The 16,374-nt window shown below is 31.3% G+C and overlaps 3 protein-coding genes across 3 annotated transcripts; 1 reads left to right on the top strand and 2 right to left on the bottom strand.

Annotated features, from left to right (window-relative positions):
* LOC118070355 (uncharacterized) lies at nucleotides 1–1,800 on the bottom strand. Its single transcript, XM_035088908.1, has 6 exons — nucleotides 1,496–1,800; nucleotides 952–1,242; nucleotides 826–879; nucleotides 470–747; nucleotides 195–378; nucleotides 1–113 (listed from the first exon to the last, which is right to left on the bottom strand). The coding sequence occupies exons 1-6, from the start codon at nucleotides 1,737–1,739 to the stop codon at nucleotides 1–3; spliced, it is 1,164 nt and encodes a 387-aa protein (XP_034944799.1). The 5' UTR covers nucleotides 1,740–1,800.
* A 10,677-nt stretch (nucleotides 1,801–12,477) lies between these two features.
* On the top strand, nucleotides 12,478–14,275 carry LOC118070324 (putative nuclease HARBI1). The gene is made up of 5 exons (XM_035088866.1): nucleotides 12,478–12,546; nucleotides 12,710–12,916; nucleotides 13,002–13,288; nucleotides 13,400–13,943; nucleotides 14,137–14,275. The coding sequence occupies exons 2-5, from the start codon at nucleotides 12,714–12,716 to the stop codon at nucleotides 14,144–14,146; spliced, it is 1,044 nt and encodes a 347-aa protein (XP_034944757.1). The 5' UTR covers nucleotides 12,478–12,546; nucleotides 12,710–12,713; the 3' UTR covers nucleotides 14,147–14,275.
* A 238-nt stretch (nucleotides 14,276–14,513) lies between these two features.
* LOC118070328 (uncharacterized) lies at nucleotides 14,514–16,374 on the bottom strand. The gene is made up of 4 exons (XM_035088873.1): nucleotides 16,238–16,374; nucleotides 15,730–16,003; nucleotides 15,511–15,650; nucleotides 14,514–15,363 (listed from the first exon to the last, which is right to left on the bottom strand). The coding sequence occupies exons 2-4, from the start codon at nucleotides 15,989–15,991 to the stop codon at nucleotides 14,896–14,898; spliced, it is 870 nt and encodes a 289-aa protein (XP_034944764.1). The 5' UTR covers nucleotides 15,992–16,003; nucleotides 16,238–16,374; the 3' UTR covers nucleotides 14,514–14,895.

Raw genomic sequence — 16,374 nt, forward strand, 5'->3', positions numbered from 1 at the left:
TTATCGTTGTTTTCTTCCTCCACCACTATCATTGGCTCCAGACAGCCAACGTCCCACTTCTCCAGGTAAATTCTTTACTTCTTCTTTATCGCCAAATTTTTCAACGATAACATCTAACGAAAATTTAAACAATTATTTTTTTAATTGAATAATAAAAAATTAGACTGGTCAAATTTGAAAAAAATTATAGAAACCTTGTAAACAAGTGAATGTTTGAGTTGCACTAAGATCGCGTTTAGTGCTGATAGCTTTTTTATTTTTTTTTCCTGTCCCAGAATACTCTAACTCAATTTGTTTATCAACAGTTGCTAACATAATTTTTTTTATACAGGTTGTTACTGTTATTTCTCCGATTATTAAAATACGATATAAAGTTTTCTCAAAGAAAATTTATATTTATTAGATTTTCATGCTGTTTATGTAAATATTCATTTAACATTGTTTAATGGAAAAAATATAATGTAGTTACCAACGCATTCTGTTTTTCCTCTGAATTTTTAAGCAAATCCTCAAACTTCAAAAAATCTTCAATTTGCATTAATGGAAGAGACACTCCCAGAGCTTTTCTTGCATCTGATACACTCATACTTGGTCCTTGAGTATTTGTATTGACGATTGAAGTATGTTTTAATTCATTATTTTTTTCTTTAAGATCATACTGTAGGCTTCGTTTGATAGAGAAGAGTTGAGTTCGTAATTCTTCGGTCATTTTTGAACATCTTGCATCAATATAGTCTTTCAATAATGCTATAAATAAAGAATTGATTAAAAGTATTTTATATTTGAACTAAATTCAGAGTCGCTATTATAGTAAATATTACTCACCCAAATCTGGATGAGAGTGTTCAATATCATCCGATAAAATTTTTAATTTTTCATCTAGAAAAAAGAATTTTGTATTTATACCTTTTGTTAAGATTTCATAGATATCACAAAAAATATTCTTCTTACCAAATTGGTCGTATTTTTTATTAGTTGATGCAATTATTTTTTTCACTTCTACTGTTGTTGAATGATGATTTTTCTCTGTTTGTTGTATTGATTCATCTGATATGGTTTCAGAAATTGGTGATAACTGACTTGTTGAAGACAACGGTTTTATTTTACGCTTTATCTCTGCCATGGATCTAGGTTGTGATTTCTTTGAAATATCGTCACATACAGCACTTTCATCATCAGTACTTTTAACATCATTTTTGATGTATGCACGATCAAGGCGACGGTTTCCTTGTTCTAAATCTCCTATGATACACAATTTAGAAAAATCAAATTAAAAAATAGTTTTTATTTACTATAGGTAAAAGTACTTAGAAAAAAATCACAAAAAGAATTATCAACTATTGTCTATTCATATTTTAATTCACTTCACTTTTTTTTTTAATAAAACAAACATAAGACAAGAATGTATCTAACTGAATTATATAAAAATCACGTCCACTATTTAAAATTTAAAAATAATTAGATTTACCATTTACGTTAAAAAAAAATCACTTACGTGCATACGAGATGATTGTGATAGGAAATAAATTCCAATCATCTTCTGGACCCTTTAACAGAGTCAGCCACTCAGGTATTAGATTGTAATCTTCTTTTGGTGGATATTTACAAAAAATATTATTTTCGTCAACTTTTACAATCCATGATGACGGAATGAAGTCTACTTGGGATTTTTTTTTCTTATTTTTCTTCAGAAAACAAATCACTGCATATAAGTAATTGCTATTTGAATCTTCACTCATTGTTGATAGGTTTTTAGAAAATATTCACACACTAAATTTCACCAATTCTATCAAAAAACTTTACAGTTCACTTTGATGTTTATTGTAGAGCTCACTACAGGCAACTGATCCAATTCTTCATAAGTTTATTCACATATACATAGATAAATATTCACGACTACCAATAGAAAGATCTTTTGTCTTTACTTCATGTACTAATTCGTACTGTTTACTACAGCACGCTTATCGAACAGCTCTCAGTTCTAGGTATATCGAGACTTTGTTTTGTTTTCAAATTTGAACACACATAGGACGTAACACATATAATCCCTCATACACAAAAAGATGAATCATAAAATCGCACCAATATATGCACAGGAAGTAAAATAATTTAAGACACATATATATAACTTATGTAAATAGCTTGAACGATTCAATTAATAACAATAAATTCTTTCAATTATGAAGCAATGTAATTCCATAATATTGATTATTGAAATGTAGTAAAACACACTTGGACTTTATATCCTTCACAGGTAACATTTCTTCTGATGTAGAAAACGCGTCACCAACTGTAATTCCTACATCAATGGAAAAAGTTGGGAAAGTAAATAGCGCACGTGGCCTTACTAATTTTGTTCCTAATATGAAGAGATCGTCAATTGTAAAAACTCTCTAATTATCATCGTATTTTTTTAATAAAATTTTTTTTATACGAAAAACATTAGGCAATTGAACAATGTTATTAGGATGATCCGAAGTTAATGTCGCGTTATTTATCTTTACACTCGATACAACTAAATACTCTGTCCTTTGACCATTCTGATCCCGATGTCCAAATATTTCAGAGTTTTTGCTCAAAACACACTCGCTTATAACACTTCTTTTTTTCATTTTGAATTTTTGTTTATTTTGAAGCTCTGATAGTCTATTAATAATTTGAGTGAGTGGTTTATTAGGAGATTTCACTAGTTTTTTAAATAATGCAATGTAGTTTTCACCCCAGAAGGCCGATAGATCGCTAAGAGAAATATTATAATTTCTGACATCGTCACTCACATGAATTAAATTGTGCATCACTCATACTTGGCATCCATTTCCATAAAATTCTTCTAGTGATTCAAAAAAATCCCTTAGCAATCCTTTAGCATAATCATTATGTACGATCATCTGTGTTTTATTATGAAGAAGCCGACAAGCCACACATAAAAGCATAAAATGTTCATAACGATCTCGCGATAGAATATTTTTCATCACAATAGGACCACAATATAACAAAAAAAAACGATATTGAGTCGCCTTCCATTGTGAATAATAACCAACATCAAATTTTTTCCTCTGAAATTCACTTGGTACGTCACCACTTAAAGTCGCCATCATACGCCTTAAACAATTAACATGCTGCAGCCTGAGTCGTGAAGCACTATTTCTGGATATCCATTTATCCATGAGGCATTTCATCACTCCACTGTAAAGAAAATGCATTGAATCCAACACAACTGAACACACTGGGTCAAAGCTAGTTAATTGAAGTAGTGGAGTCTCAAGGCCGTCAATATGATGCTGAATTTGTACTTTGTTTGTAAATGATTCTTTTGAACGTAGTGATTCATTCATTTCTGGATAAATTCGTTTCTTTTGTCGCCCTTGTCCTACAGTTTCTCCTTTTGTAGTGCATCTCTCACAAGCATAATAGCCACCAGGTGATTTGATGCATTTTAAATATGATCTGGCCGGAGAGTCCGCGATAAAAGCGATAATATTAAACGAATAATTTTTTCCACCTACAATTACACCACATTCCATTAATGTCTTTGCTTCTTCAACAAAATCATACAAAAAATCACATACATTTTTAAGTTTTGAATCTCCACAATAGATAGCTACAACGTAAGGCTTCGAGATATATTCTTCATGAAATACCTTCAAAGTTATTGGCCACACTTGAACTTGAGAGTTATTGTATACCTGCATGCCATCAATGTGTACAAACACCTTTATTTCGTCTTCTAAATAAAGATGAGGTAAAATTATTTGTTTTAGACCATTTTCTATTCCTAAATATGTATACTCTCCATTATTTCCTTTAGATGTTTCCATCATCTGTAGTATTCGACGATGTGTTGTACCTAGCAAGGCTTGAGCCGTCTTTGGAAGGGAATGAAATCCTTCCTCTCTCAGCAACAACAACAGCTCAGTAATGACCTTCAGTTGTAGTGTATTTAAATTCCTCAATGCCCACTGAAGAATTTTTTCATTAATTCCACTATTAGATGTACTTTCAAATGAAATGTTAATATTTTCATTTGAGGCATTTGATGATGTTGACAAGTTACGAACTTCCGAAACAGTGTTTCTATCAGGTGAATTTGATGACGTTGTTGCATTTAAAATTTCTTCGTCATCATTTTCATTTAACGATATCGCGGAGATAGGAACTTCTGCATTTTCTGAACTGTTAAGGTTTTGACTAGTTACACTCTCATCATTACAAAAAGATGCACAATCCTCAACACTTCCCGGGTAAAAATAAAAGACTGAAAAAGAACTGAAATGAGACTGAAAATGGGATTTTACACGGAATTCGATCGAAAATGGGACGAAAATTATCATTAGCACTGAAAATCAACGGAAAAGAGACTGACATCGTATGTTGTGGAGAAAGCTGATACGGAGTTTAGACTGAAATGACGCGGAGAAATATTTTTAGTCGAAACAGAGACTGAAACATGAACAGAAAATTTTATATTAGTTTAAATGTGCCGGAAAATAGGCTGAGAGAAAATCGACTGTATCGAAAATTTTCTAAGTCCTGAAGTTAAGATACTTCAGTCTGTTTTCAGTCTTTTCTCAGTTCATTGTCAGTATAGTTCATGCAATACTTAAAAAATTTTCTGAACAGTGGACTTAGAAACTTTTTTGAATGGTAACTTTGAAATATCATCATATTATACTGTTCACTTTATGAACAAAAATCAATCAATTGAATTAAGTGTTTTACAATTATCATCTTTATTAAATAATTAATTTTTGATTAAAACATATATTTGATCGATATTAACAACACACATAGAAACAATTTTGTAATATCTTAATTTTAATATTCACTTATGAATAAGTAGATAATAAGTTCTTTATGGAATCCACATCTTAATATAACATTAGATCTGACTATTTGCATTTAAAATTAATGCTAAGTATTCAGAGTTATATATTACAACTAATCAGCGCCTTTGAAATCGATATCGTTAATGAGCTCACCTATATAGACTTCTTGATTAACTTTTAATGTAAAACAAACTGATTTTATATTACTAATTAATATTAATTTTCGGTGATTGTTCTCTCTAAACCTATGAATGTGTGGTACAGAAATGCGGTCATAGTGTGTATCATCCACGTTATTATTAATTATCATATTACAAGACGTACTAAATTGATTATATATTGAACCATCTTTAACAATAGCAATATATCTTGCTTCACAAAAATCTGGTTGACATTCATCAATACAAACGCATAGCTTAAAAAACGATTCAATAAAACCAATTTTCATTCCAGTCGAATTGTGTTCCCTATATACTATTGCATAAAATGCATATAGTCGTGATCTCTTATAATTAATATTATATATGATGTGTCCATTTTTCTTTATTCCTCGAAAAGTTGATATTTTCAAACCAGGATCTCTAAATCCCGATTCTTCAAGAATTCTCCGTAAATGTTGAGGTACATGATTGACCCTTGTTATTTTTCCAACGATATACGTTCTCTCACAGATTTGTTGGGTTTGTTTCAAACGCTTACCGGTTATTGAAAGATCTGAACAATATTTTTTAATTTCTGAATCATTATTCAATGTTGCTACTATATTCGATATAATTATACTGTAGGCAACACTAGAGCCAATCTGTAGGCCTACATGACTAGTTCCATGTATGTACTTCAATAGTTTGCCGTTTAGATCTTCAAATGGGAAACATGTTGTAACCCATGTTGGACCTGTATTTCGGACCGATTCTACCAAATGCATTAATAAATGAATATTAATTGACATAAATCTGGCATTGTATAGAGCTTGAAAGTTACTTACGAAACATATTAATAATTTCTCTGCTTGATCTATTTGTTCCGGAGAAATACTATTCATGCTGAGCATGTATATTCCCTGCACTACTTGCGTGTAATGTTCGAAATACTTGTCATCCATGATATCCTGGAGAATCGGTATTGAATAATAGAACAAAAAATTTCTCCACTCGCTTGCTTTCCAGTGGCTAAAAGTATCTGAAATTGAACGCGGCAATCTTGATACAGATGATATTGGCTGGATTTGTAATAACCGATTATCTACGATAGCTTTTCTGGCATATAGTGAAAATTTTTCAAAACGTAAAGTAGTGTCGAACCATAAAAACACTAGCTTTGGCACAATACCATTGAACACGCAATGCATGACATCTATAGACATTCCATTGATTGCATTTGGCATAATAGAATGTAATAGTGAAGGTTCTTTTACACCAAAAACTCTTTCTCCTTCTCTATAAGCATCTACAACGTTTTGACGATGCTCATTGACAGTACGTAATTTTAATGGTCCATCGAATGGATAAATATGAGTATTGCCAAAATTTGCACCAGATATATTATAGCCAGGAGAGTAACATAATGTACATCCATAGAAACCATTATGATGGCTATGATTCATAAAGTCAGCTTTCGCTGGGATGTCACACGTACCACAAATAAGTAATGCCTTCAATTTTTTGGGAGTAGTAAATTGTGGAATTTTAAAATATACTCCACGTCGTAACTTCACCATTTCGGTATGCAAAGGCTGAAGAAATAGATTTGAATTTGGATTTTCAGGTCCAAACCATATGCCACTAACTATAGTATTTTCTTTTAAAATTCTTTGGCTGTACGGTAATTCATTAATTATAAGATATACAGGCCAGACTTTACATTTTGACGATTTAAAAGCAGGTGCACCATCAGTATAAAACATAAAAGAAATATTGTGATTTTTTTTTGCTAATAACCCATTACCATTGCTATGATTCTTATAGACTTCTCCATGATAAATATCGGAAATCACAGTTGAACTTTCTGTCTCTGGCCTTTGATTTAAATCGTTCCAAAAATGAGGTCTTGATAATAAGCTTTGCAACTGATCGATAATGGGTATTTGCAAAAAGTAAGAAATACCATTTGTTGCAGAACAATTACATCTGTCTTGATCATTTTCAATCAGCGTATGACACGCGGAACAGTAATGATGTCGTACAAGAGGAGATTTCATATTGTTGAAAAATTTATGAAATTTGTATGCAGTTCTTCTAAAACGTGGAGTCGTCGGTATGATTAATGCGATTAATTTTAACAGAGCACTTAAGCAACTGCCAGTTAAATTGAATTTTGAAACAAACGTTAAAATTGCTACCATTGTCTCCGAAACAGATATACTGGCTCCATCATACAAAGGCTCATCGGCATCATCTTCCCACCTGTTATTGTGTTCGTCAAATGATGCATATTCGTCGTCATTTCCATTTTCCATATCTGATTCATTTTCTATGTCTGATTCATTTTCTCCATCGTCATCTTCAGCGTCTTCTTCACCATGTTCAGTTATGTCCTCCAATGGATTTACATCTAACGTTAATTCATCTACTGCTTCTTCGGTTTCCTCATCTTCAGTTTGGACCGTGCTTCGTAAAACATCGTTTTCTTGGAACACTTCATTAACTGCTTCTTCTACTTCAACTCCTTGCATTGGTTCGTTGTATGGAAATTCACCACTTTCTGTCACTTAAAATAAAATAAAATTCAGTAATTAATAACGCAATTTTATTCATTACAAAAAAAATGATTGCATTTTTTTACATTAATTAATTAGATATAAAAACATTCTGATATAATAAATTACCTGCATTAGGATGGACTTCGAATCTTTCAGAACAATCGTTTGATGGATCTTTTATTTCATAACGTCTATAAATATAACATCATCAATGCAACTGTAACTTTTATATATCTACTAATCATGTATTTACGTAAAATGTGTTCTGAACCACCTTTTACATACCTTGTATTGATATTAGCGAATTGTTTCTTCAATTGCCATTGCCGCGTTCTTGAATAATCTTCCAAGTTTGTTGAATTCTTCACTCGTGGCATGATGAAAAGAACACTTATAAACTTATTTTGAAAATCTAATAAATTAGGTGATGAATCGTTTAACATCAAATTTTTCAATTTAAGGGATAGATGATTAAAGTGAAATACTTTGAGCACAGCTAAATATGGCGTTGTGTTGTCATAATTCAGCACATTGCCACAAGTCCTCCACTATCCGCCATATTTTATTATTGGCTGTGCGGCGGACTAACCAAAAAGCGTCGTATTTCATTAATTGTAAGCGTCGCCACCAACTTTTTTGGCGCGCTGAGCGTATTTTGTAGGGTGGGGACAAGAAACTGCCAACAGAGGGGGCAAGGAACAATTCTTCGAATAAAGTTTAATCTTCCTGGAAAAACTGTGGTGAATGTTCGATTTTCATTGTGTTGTTGTCAATGTGCAAATTGAAGGAAAAAAGTGAAAAGTGGGTTTTAATATACTGGATAGACACCGAAGAGATTTCAATTGTCAATTTTACCGACGTGAGTGAAGTGATAAAACCTTCGTTTATTAAAACAGGTTGGATAGGCGATTTGCCGTGGCTAGACAGCGGTTACACGGAATTGTATGAGGCGAAAATATTAAAAGTTTCTGGTAAGTACATTTTCATTGATAATTTTAAGTGATCTAATTACGTAGTCGATTAAAAATTCGTTCTTTTTTGAGATAAATTCACATTTTGCCAATGTTTTACCTATTATCGGGGTTTTCCCGTGACGTCAGCGGGAGATTTTGGGTCGTAAAATACAAATCCTCATCTTTAAGCTAAAAAACAATCTTTTGAATGTATTTTTTGATCTTATTTATATCAAATTATTTTAAACTTAGTGCAAATAGTTTATATTCTTTAAAAATTTTTATACAGTGCAAAATGAATAAATTATTGATAGTATTCTAATATCGTTCTAGGTAATCTTGCATACTTAGAATCTCTGGTTGTAAGTACACTTGGAACATTTATAAAGAAGCCTGTATCACCGGAATTATCTTCAATAAGAAAAAGTAAAAAATCAGAAAAAATGGCAAAAAAGAAAAGCATTAATCAAATTAATGCAAAAACTTTAAATGTCATTAACACCAATGATATCGTCTGCAGCGATGACGAAAAGGACGAAGAGGAAACTATTGAAAAAGTGCCATCAACACCAGAAGAAAAAAACGTGCCAATAACTTGCGCAAATTGTGCGAACTGTATTTGTCGCAACTCGTCTGCATTCGGTAAGTCATATTTGTATAATACAATGAATTTTATACAAAATTTTTAAATTGAAGCTCTTTATTAGATTGTTTGTATTTTTATTTATGAGAATTATAAAATCAAGAAAAAATTTTTTTTTCAGTGACTCCACAAATCGTTGCATTCCTTACTACTTTAAGCGAATCACTGAAAGAGAAGGCTGATCCTGGACAGGCTTTATTAAAGAAAAAACAATTAATGGTAAGGTTTTAAAGCGCATGAAATTTTTTTTATATCCCAATAACTGAACTTTTTCGCATTATCATTATCGAAATTTATTTTTGCAGATAGAACTGTGTCCAGAAACTGGAGTTTCTATCAGTGAATCTGATATAGATTGGGCACTAACCAAAAGTAATGGTAAACCGAAAGTTCTCCTGATCAACCTCACATTATCAATAATAACTGAAGAAGAACTACTGAAATATGGATCGGCAGAGAAATTTAATAAAAGCCAAGGTGCAAATTTTCAAAAGGTAATAATTCGTAAGTTTTGATTTCGAATATGACAATTATAAAATTATGAGAATCGTAAATCCAATTATAATATGTCATTTCTTTAATAGATTTTATAAATGAAAAAACGAAGAAAACTTTAACAACGCGTGACTACAATAAGGCGATAACCGACTACATTTATTACCATAAAAAAAATTTATCTGAGGAATCCCGGAAAGGAAACCAACAAAACAATGAGTGTCATGAACCCAAATCTGGTAAGTGTTAATCATCATGATTAAAATGCTAAATTCTTCAGTTAGTTTTATGAATACAATATATAATTTTTTCCAGCGAAACCATTAAAATCGAAAGAAAAAAAAGGAACTACCTTAATAACCCCATCGATAGCAGAAATATTGACGGATTCACAACTAGCATCAGCAGAACCCCAGACATCGATAGATTCTCAACACACACTGGCATTCTCATTTTCAAAAAAATCGCCTGATGGGAATAAAGTAGAGAAGCGGAAAAGAAAAGAAAAAAATGACTTAAAACCTGGTATGTATTGATATAGTATTATTTATCATTACGCCTTAAATTTTATTTGCCTTGATTTCATTAACATAATATGTACTTTTTTGTCAGCCAAAAAGTTGAAATCGAAGGATCCAACGTCAAAACAAGTTTTGTCGTCGATACAAGAATCGACATCAATAAAGCCACCGATAGCAGCAACATCGACAGTCTCACCATCAGCATCCGAAGAATCATCAACCAAAAAAATATAAACTAATTCGCAACCGGAATCAACGGATCCCAATTCAGCTTCAGATCGAGATGAACCTCAACTTCCATCAACAACAGACTTACAGCCAGGATCAACACATCAACCATCCATATCAGCGAATACACAACCATCAACGACAAACCAACCACCGCCATCATCATGTCAACTACCACCGCCAATGTACCATCAATCTCCCGATTCATACCCTCAACCAGCACCATCATATTATCAACCTATTTCACCATATGGACAACCATCACTTCCATATTCAGCATCGGTTTGGGGATATATTCCTCCTGGATATAATGGCTATTATAATTACAATGACTCTTATTATAATTATAGTAATGTAAATAGTCAAAACGATTCAAATTTATTAGATTTGTAAGGTAATAGTCCATTGTAAATGATGTTTAAAATGTATGTATTTTTTTAATATCAATATATTCATAATTAATTATATAAAATTTATTGAATATTTCAGTTTCTTTTCCGCCTAAATTCAGTGCTCAATTTTCCATCGGATCTGAGTTTAATTTCAGAATATTTTCAGACTGTTTTCAGTTTTTTACGGCTAATGATTTTCCGACTCTTGTTCACTACCTCAGTCATCTTTAAGTTCAATTTCCGACTGTCTATTAACATAGAAAAGTTCCTTAAATTTTCAGTCTGTTTTCAGTTTTTTATTTTCACCCGGGTTGTACTACACTCAGAAATATGTTCTGTTCTTTTTAAAAAACGATGTTTCTTCACACGATATCTATTATTTGACATTTTTGTGAAGAATGGTAATTATTATAACTTGAATTAAAATAATATCGATGCAAAAGCAGTGTGACCTCAATTATAGTTGGATTAAAACTGACGGTTTGATTTCAATGTCACACGTATATTTTACGACTGTAATTCCTCGTTCTTTGTTCAAACTCTCGAACCGATAGCTTCTCACTGTTTATTATTAAATCTTTGTAAACAACATACTAGGAAATATTTACAGACACGGTGATGTATAACGATATCAATTATACTATATTGGAAATAATATAAGATATTATAATTTAATTATTATTCATGATTATTAGTAGAGAAGTACTTAATTATTAATTGTAATTAAATTGTACCCAACAGCGATTGAAAAAATTTTCCAGGATTCTACCAGTAATGGCTCTTATCTAACTTAACGAACAATAAATTGATAGTTATGACTATCGTTTTGTATGTGTGCCGATAGACTCCCATAAGCTAACCGAGAGTGGCCCATATCAATAATTAAACATTGGTACATTATTAGCACCCTTACATCGGCCGGATATTGGCAATTTTTCTATTCTCGGCAGTCCTATATGGGAGTATACCATTATAATGAGTTAGAAGGGTAGATTCTTCTGCAACATATTGGATATCCATATTACCTTCCCAAACTAATAAAATAGCCGGGTTATAGTCATTGATATTAGATTCACATTGTTTACAAGGTAAATCATACATTCTATTTTTATTTCTTAATTTTCGCCGTCTAACAACAGAAATAATAGGATCACGTAGTACAAAATGGTCAGTTATAGGCCGTGGAAAACCGAACCTACAGACTTTCCTTTTATCTTTATCTGATCTTAAACAATAAGAATTATGATAATGATTTTGATGCATGTTAACACGCCGATGAAGCGTTGGAGATATTCTTCTATCAGGTATGTGACATGTAACATATTTGAGAATAAACTCTTCGATTTCAGCCCGTGTATTTTTACCAATAATAGGTGCGTCTTCGATCCAAATTAACATATGAAAATGCTGTACACCTCTACCTTGATATTCTCGTCGCCAAAAGTAATCAACAACTTTACCGATAGGATGACTATCCGATTGTATAAAATCTAAAAATGCATTGAATTTATTATTAACAAATCTTGATACCGATACTGGATCTGCAACAACGGAGTGTTTAGAGCTTTAAGATACTCAGATAAATCTTCCCATAACCATTCGGCGGGACTAAGGGCGAGTTTCACCACATAGCAGACTGCTATTGTGTACCAACTTAAAATTTCAAAAATGAAAGAAATTACCATTTGTGCCATCTGGCGAGTTCTGGTGAAGTAACTCATGTTCTTGGAAAGAAATTTCAATATGGTTGACCGGCAAAAGTGATTGTAAACAAGAATAAGACTGAATAGGTAAATTTTACTCCTTATAACTTTTCTTTCACTTAATTCACTCATTAATCATCACTTATTGATAAATAAACTTCTTAATTATCTCAATATAGTGCAGGTAACTGTAATTTATATTAATTTTTCTCATAAATATTATCTGTATGCTATGATTTATTTTGTTCAGGAGAATGAATAATCTTTTGCTACTGATTCTTTTTGACGACGATGATGATGATGATATTGTCAGAAGGTCTCGGATAATTCGTCCTCGAATGAATTGGTTCGATACTTTTGATGACGAAGATTTTGTACAAAGATTTCGCCTAACCAAAGCAATGACAAGGGAAGTTTTTGAGCAAATAGAGGCAAGAATAACTCCCGACTCACCACTGTATGTAATAAATTTAATATTAAGCGCATATCAATAGATTATTTCTAGGCATTTCAATTTCATGTACATTCATTTCAATTTTCAGCAATAATGCGATTCCACCAATGATCCAGATGCTTGTAGCTATGAGATTTCTAGCTACTGGATCATTTTACATCACAATAGGAGATTTTACTGGTATTAGCAAAACTAGCGTTTGGCGAATCGTGCATAGAGTATCAGAAGCAATTGCTGGATTGAGGGAACGTTACATCTATATACTGCCTTCTCATCAAGAAATTAGAGCTATTCATAGTCAAAATTTTAGTCAAGCCGCCTTTCCTCGTGTCCTGGGTGCTATCGATTGCGTCCATGTTCGGGTTTGTTCGTATGGTATGTATACATATACAATAACTCATCTTGTTATAATGCGATATATACATACATGTATATAATTTCAATCAATTATGTAAACTATTACAATTTAAGGTATCAATATTACAGGTGGAGAGTATGCAGAGTTATTCCGGAATAGGAAATCGTTTTTTTCAATCAACACTCAAGTCATTGTCAATTCGAGATTGGAGATTATAGATATTGTGTCACGTTGGCCTGGATCGGCACACGATGCTACCATATTTGATAATTCTAGAATAAAAAGACGATTCGAAAACGGTGAATTCTATAACTCATTGCTTGTAGGTGATTCTGCATATTCTCAAGTGCCATTTATTATGACACCATTGCACAATCCTATGACTCCAGCTGAAGTCCTTTATAATGAGTCACAAATTCGAACACGAACGATGGTTGAGAGATGTTTTGGTGTTTGGGGACGAATGTTCGCCGTTTTAACTATAGGTTCCAGGTTTTTTAAATCAGAGTTGAGTATGCATGCAATAATTGCATCTGCTGTGTTATATAATGTGACAAGAAGAGCAATTCCTCAATCGCTAATAAATCAAAGAGCTTATGATCAAATTCCTGAAACTCATCAGCAACTTATACAAAATCAGCAGAGACATATAATAAATAATTATTTTCATAAGTAAGTATCGAAAATTAATATATATCATGATTATTATATTATATTCCATGGTGGAAATATATCTACAACAAACTACAATTTTACACAACCATGCAAAATGTTGTCAAAAATTGTAATTTGTTGTAGAGTCACGTAGAAAGTTGTAGATATATTTCCAGCAGGGTTGTAATTTATTGAGTCTACTCTGTTTCAGTTTACTTTGAATGGGTATCTTTGATATGCTTTGATTGTGTACATTACATCTACTATACATCTATTTAGATTATTATCTGTAAAAAGATTTAATAAAATAATAACATGATAATGCAACAATAAGAATGTCGTTTACAAAGGTTTATAGATGTTTATTTATTTTTAACTGTGATAATAAAGTTATACAGTGTATATTAAACTTTTTTAATCATACATGTTGCCATTTTCACAAAAGTAATATTAAGATCTTTTTAACTCAAAAAAATACAAAATGTCGAGTTACTAAACTACGAATTAATAATTTTTCCATGTTTTGTACTAATGTTATTAATAATTGAGTATGATTTAACATTTATTAATGATAGAACTTGCAATACTTATCGACTTAGAATCACAATCATATTGCATAGTAATACTTTCATCACGTGCATAAAAAATATATTTTTTTTCACAAAACTAAATAACATTTTCTTATACTAATTTGTTTTTTAACATATTAAATGCTGATCTACTAATAACAATACTTTTGCACATAGATTATTCTTTTTTGAAGAATACTAAACGTTATTCATAAAATTTTATGAAATAATTCTTTCATTTAAGTTTAAGAAGAAACATATGCTCAATCTCACATGTAAATATTAAGATTTAAAAACGAATTAACGAACTATAATTAATACTTGAACGATAATATTTGGTTATTAGACTATATTGTTAAAATTGTACTTTCGTTTTTAAATATATCATATATCTATGTCCTCTAATCGGATTCGGAACTAAGCAAAATCGAATCATCATTCTGAGAAGCAGTCTGTTGATTCTCATCATTATAATCAGGTTTTTGTACTTTAGCATGGCTAGCTATATTTTTCTTTATGTTATCATTACTAGAATTGTTCTTTTTCATTTTATTCAAACCAAAACATTCAGCTTTTAGAATTTCCAGTTCGAGATTTTCTTGCGCTAACTTTGTTTTTAGATATTCTTTTTCTAATGCTTGGTTTTCAGTTAAACTTTTTTTAAGTAATTGAAAAGCTTCTACTTTAAGAGACGTTAATTCGGTTGCAGACGACTTTTGTCTTGATGCATTAGTAATGCCCGTGGATGTACTAGGAATTTGCTGTGAAACATTACTGACGGCATTACGTAAAGGAGCACTCAATGATGCTTTTAACTTCTTCGGGTCCCATTTGTTCCATTTTTCTATTTTTTTTGTTTGAAGTAAATGCTATAAAAAATAATAACTAAACGTTTCTTATTTAAATTATCATTTTGTGTCACAATTAATAACTAAAAATCTATGAAAACTCAATAAAAATTAATGCATGTATTAAGATCTAAAAATTCTAGAATAAAATGAAATAATTCAACTTACATCAAACACTACTTTGTTAGGACATTCATTTTCAGCATCACTATCGAATATATTCTGTAGGCCTTCTACAGAGAATGGATGAATTATTTCCAATGCTGCCATATCAATTACACTCATTTGACCTGTATTAACACCTCCACCTGTAAAAATTAGTATTAATGATAATTCATAGTAAGTCTGGATTCGAATTATTATTGATTTTATTTATTATTAGGTTACCTGTAGCACGTTTTTGTTGCTTAGATTGTGCTGCATTTTTTCGAGCACATTGTTTTATATGCTGCCAGCAGTTTCGCAAGGATGCAGTATTTCGTTTGAATACAACTTTCTTGTTGAATGTCTCCGTTATGACACTCCATGCTTCATCTTTTTCGAGATTTCCGACTGCATCAGTTCTCTTATTCTCCACCACTTTTGAATGTTGCTTTACCAAATCAATTAGTATTAGTTTGTCATCAACGGAATAATGTTTTTGTGACATTTCAATAATAATCTAGAATGAAATTACATTATTAAAATGAATCATTCATTTCCATTGATTCAAATGTATGAACATAAATGAGCCTTTAACCTTACTTCTTTCAATTTCTATGCTAATAACAATTGCTACTATTTGTTTACATTTGTTCAATAAACGATTTTCTAGCTAATACATGATTCAGTAATAATACTTACTAATATTTATTGTAAAATAAGTGAAAGAAAAGTTATAAGGAGTAAAATTTACCTATTCAGTCTTATTCTTGTTTACAATCACTTTTGCCGGTCAACCATATTGAAATTTCTTTCCAAGAACATAAGTTACTTCACCAGAACTCGCCAGATGGCACAAATGGTAATTTCTTTCATTTTTAAAATTTTAAG

Source organism: Chelonus insularis, unplaced genomic scaffold (genome assembly GCF_013357705.1).
Source record: "Chelonus insularis isolate UGA/USDA-ARS -01 unplaced genomic scaffold, ASM1335770v1 contig_56_pilon, whole genome shotgun sequence".
In the NCBI taxonomy this organism is placed as follows: Eukaryota; Metazoa; Arthropoda; class Insecta; order Hymenoptera; family Braconidae; genus Chelonus; species Chelonus insularis.

Excerpts from the sequence above, each read along its gene's own strand:
- LOC118070328 (XM_035088873.1), bottom strand. The coding sequence starts at position 15,991 with ATGTCACAAAAACATTATTCCGTTGATGACAAACTAATACTAATTGAT. Across the intron at positions 15,651-15,729 it reads GCAACAAAAACGTGCTACAG|GTGGAGGTGTTAATACAGGT; the intron begins GTAACCTAATAA and ends TAATTTTTACAG. Across the intron at positions 15,364-15,510 it reads CTAACAAAGTAGTGTTTGAT|CATTTACTTCAAACAAAAAA; the intron begins GTAAGTTGAATT and ends TATTTTTTATAG.
- LOC118070355 (XM_035088908.1), bottom strand. The coding sequence starts at position 1,739 with ATGAGTGAAGATTCAAATAGCAATTACTTATATGCAGTGATTTGTTTT. Across the intron at positions 880-951 it reads TAAAAAATACGACCAATTTG|ATGAAAAATTAAAAATTTTA; the intron begins GTAAGAAGAATA and ends TCTTTTTTCTAG. Across the intron at positions 748-825 it reads ACACTCTCATCCAGATTTGG|CATTATTGAAAGACTATATT; the intron begins GTGAGTAATATT and ends CTTTATTTATAG.
- LOC118070324 (XM_035088866.1), top strand. The coding sequence starts at position 12,714 with ATGAATAATCTTTTGCTACTGATTCTTTTTGACGACGATGATGATGAT. Across the intron at positions 12,917-13,001 it reads ATAACTCCCGACTCACCACT|CAATAATGCGATTCCACCAA; the intron begins GTATGTAATAAA and ends TTCAATTTTCAG. Across the intron at positions 13,289-13,399 it reads TGTTCGGGTTTGTTCGTATG|GTGGAGAGTATGCAGAGTTA; the intron begins GTATGTATACAT and ends TCAATATTACAG.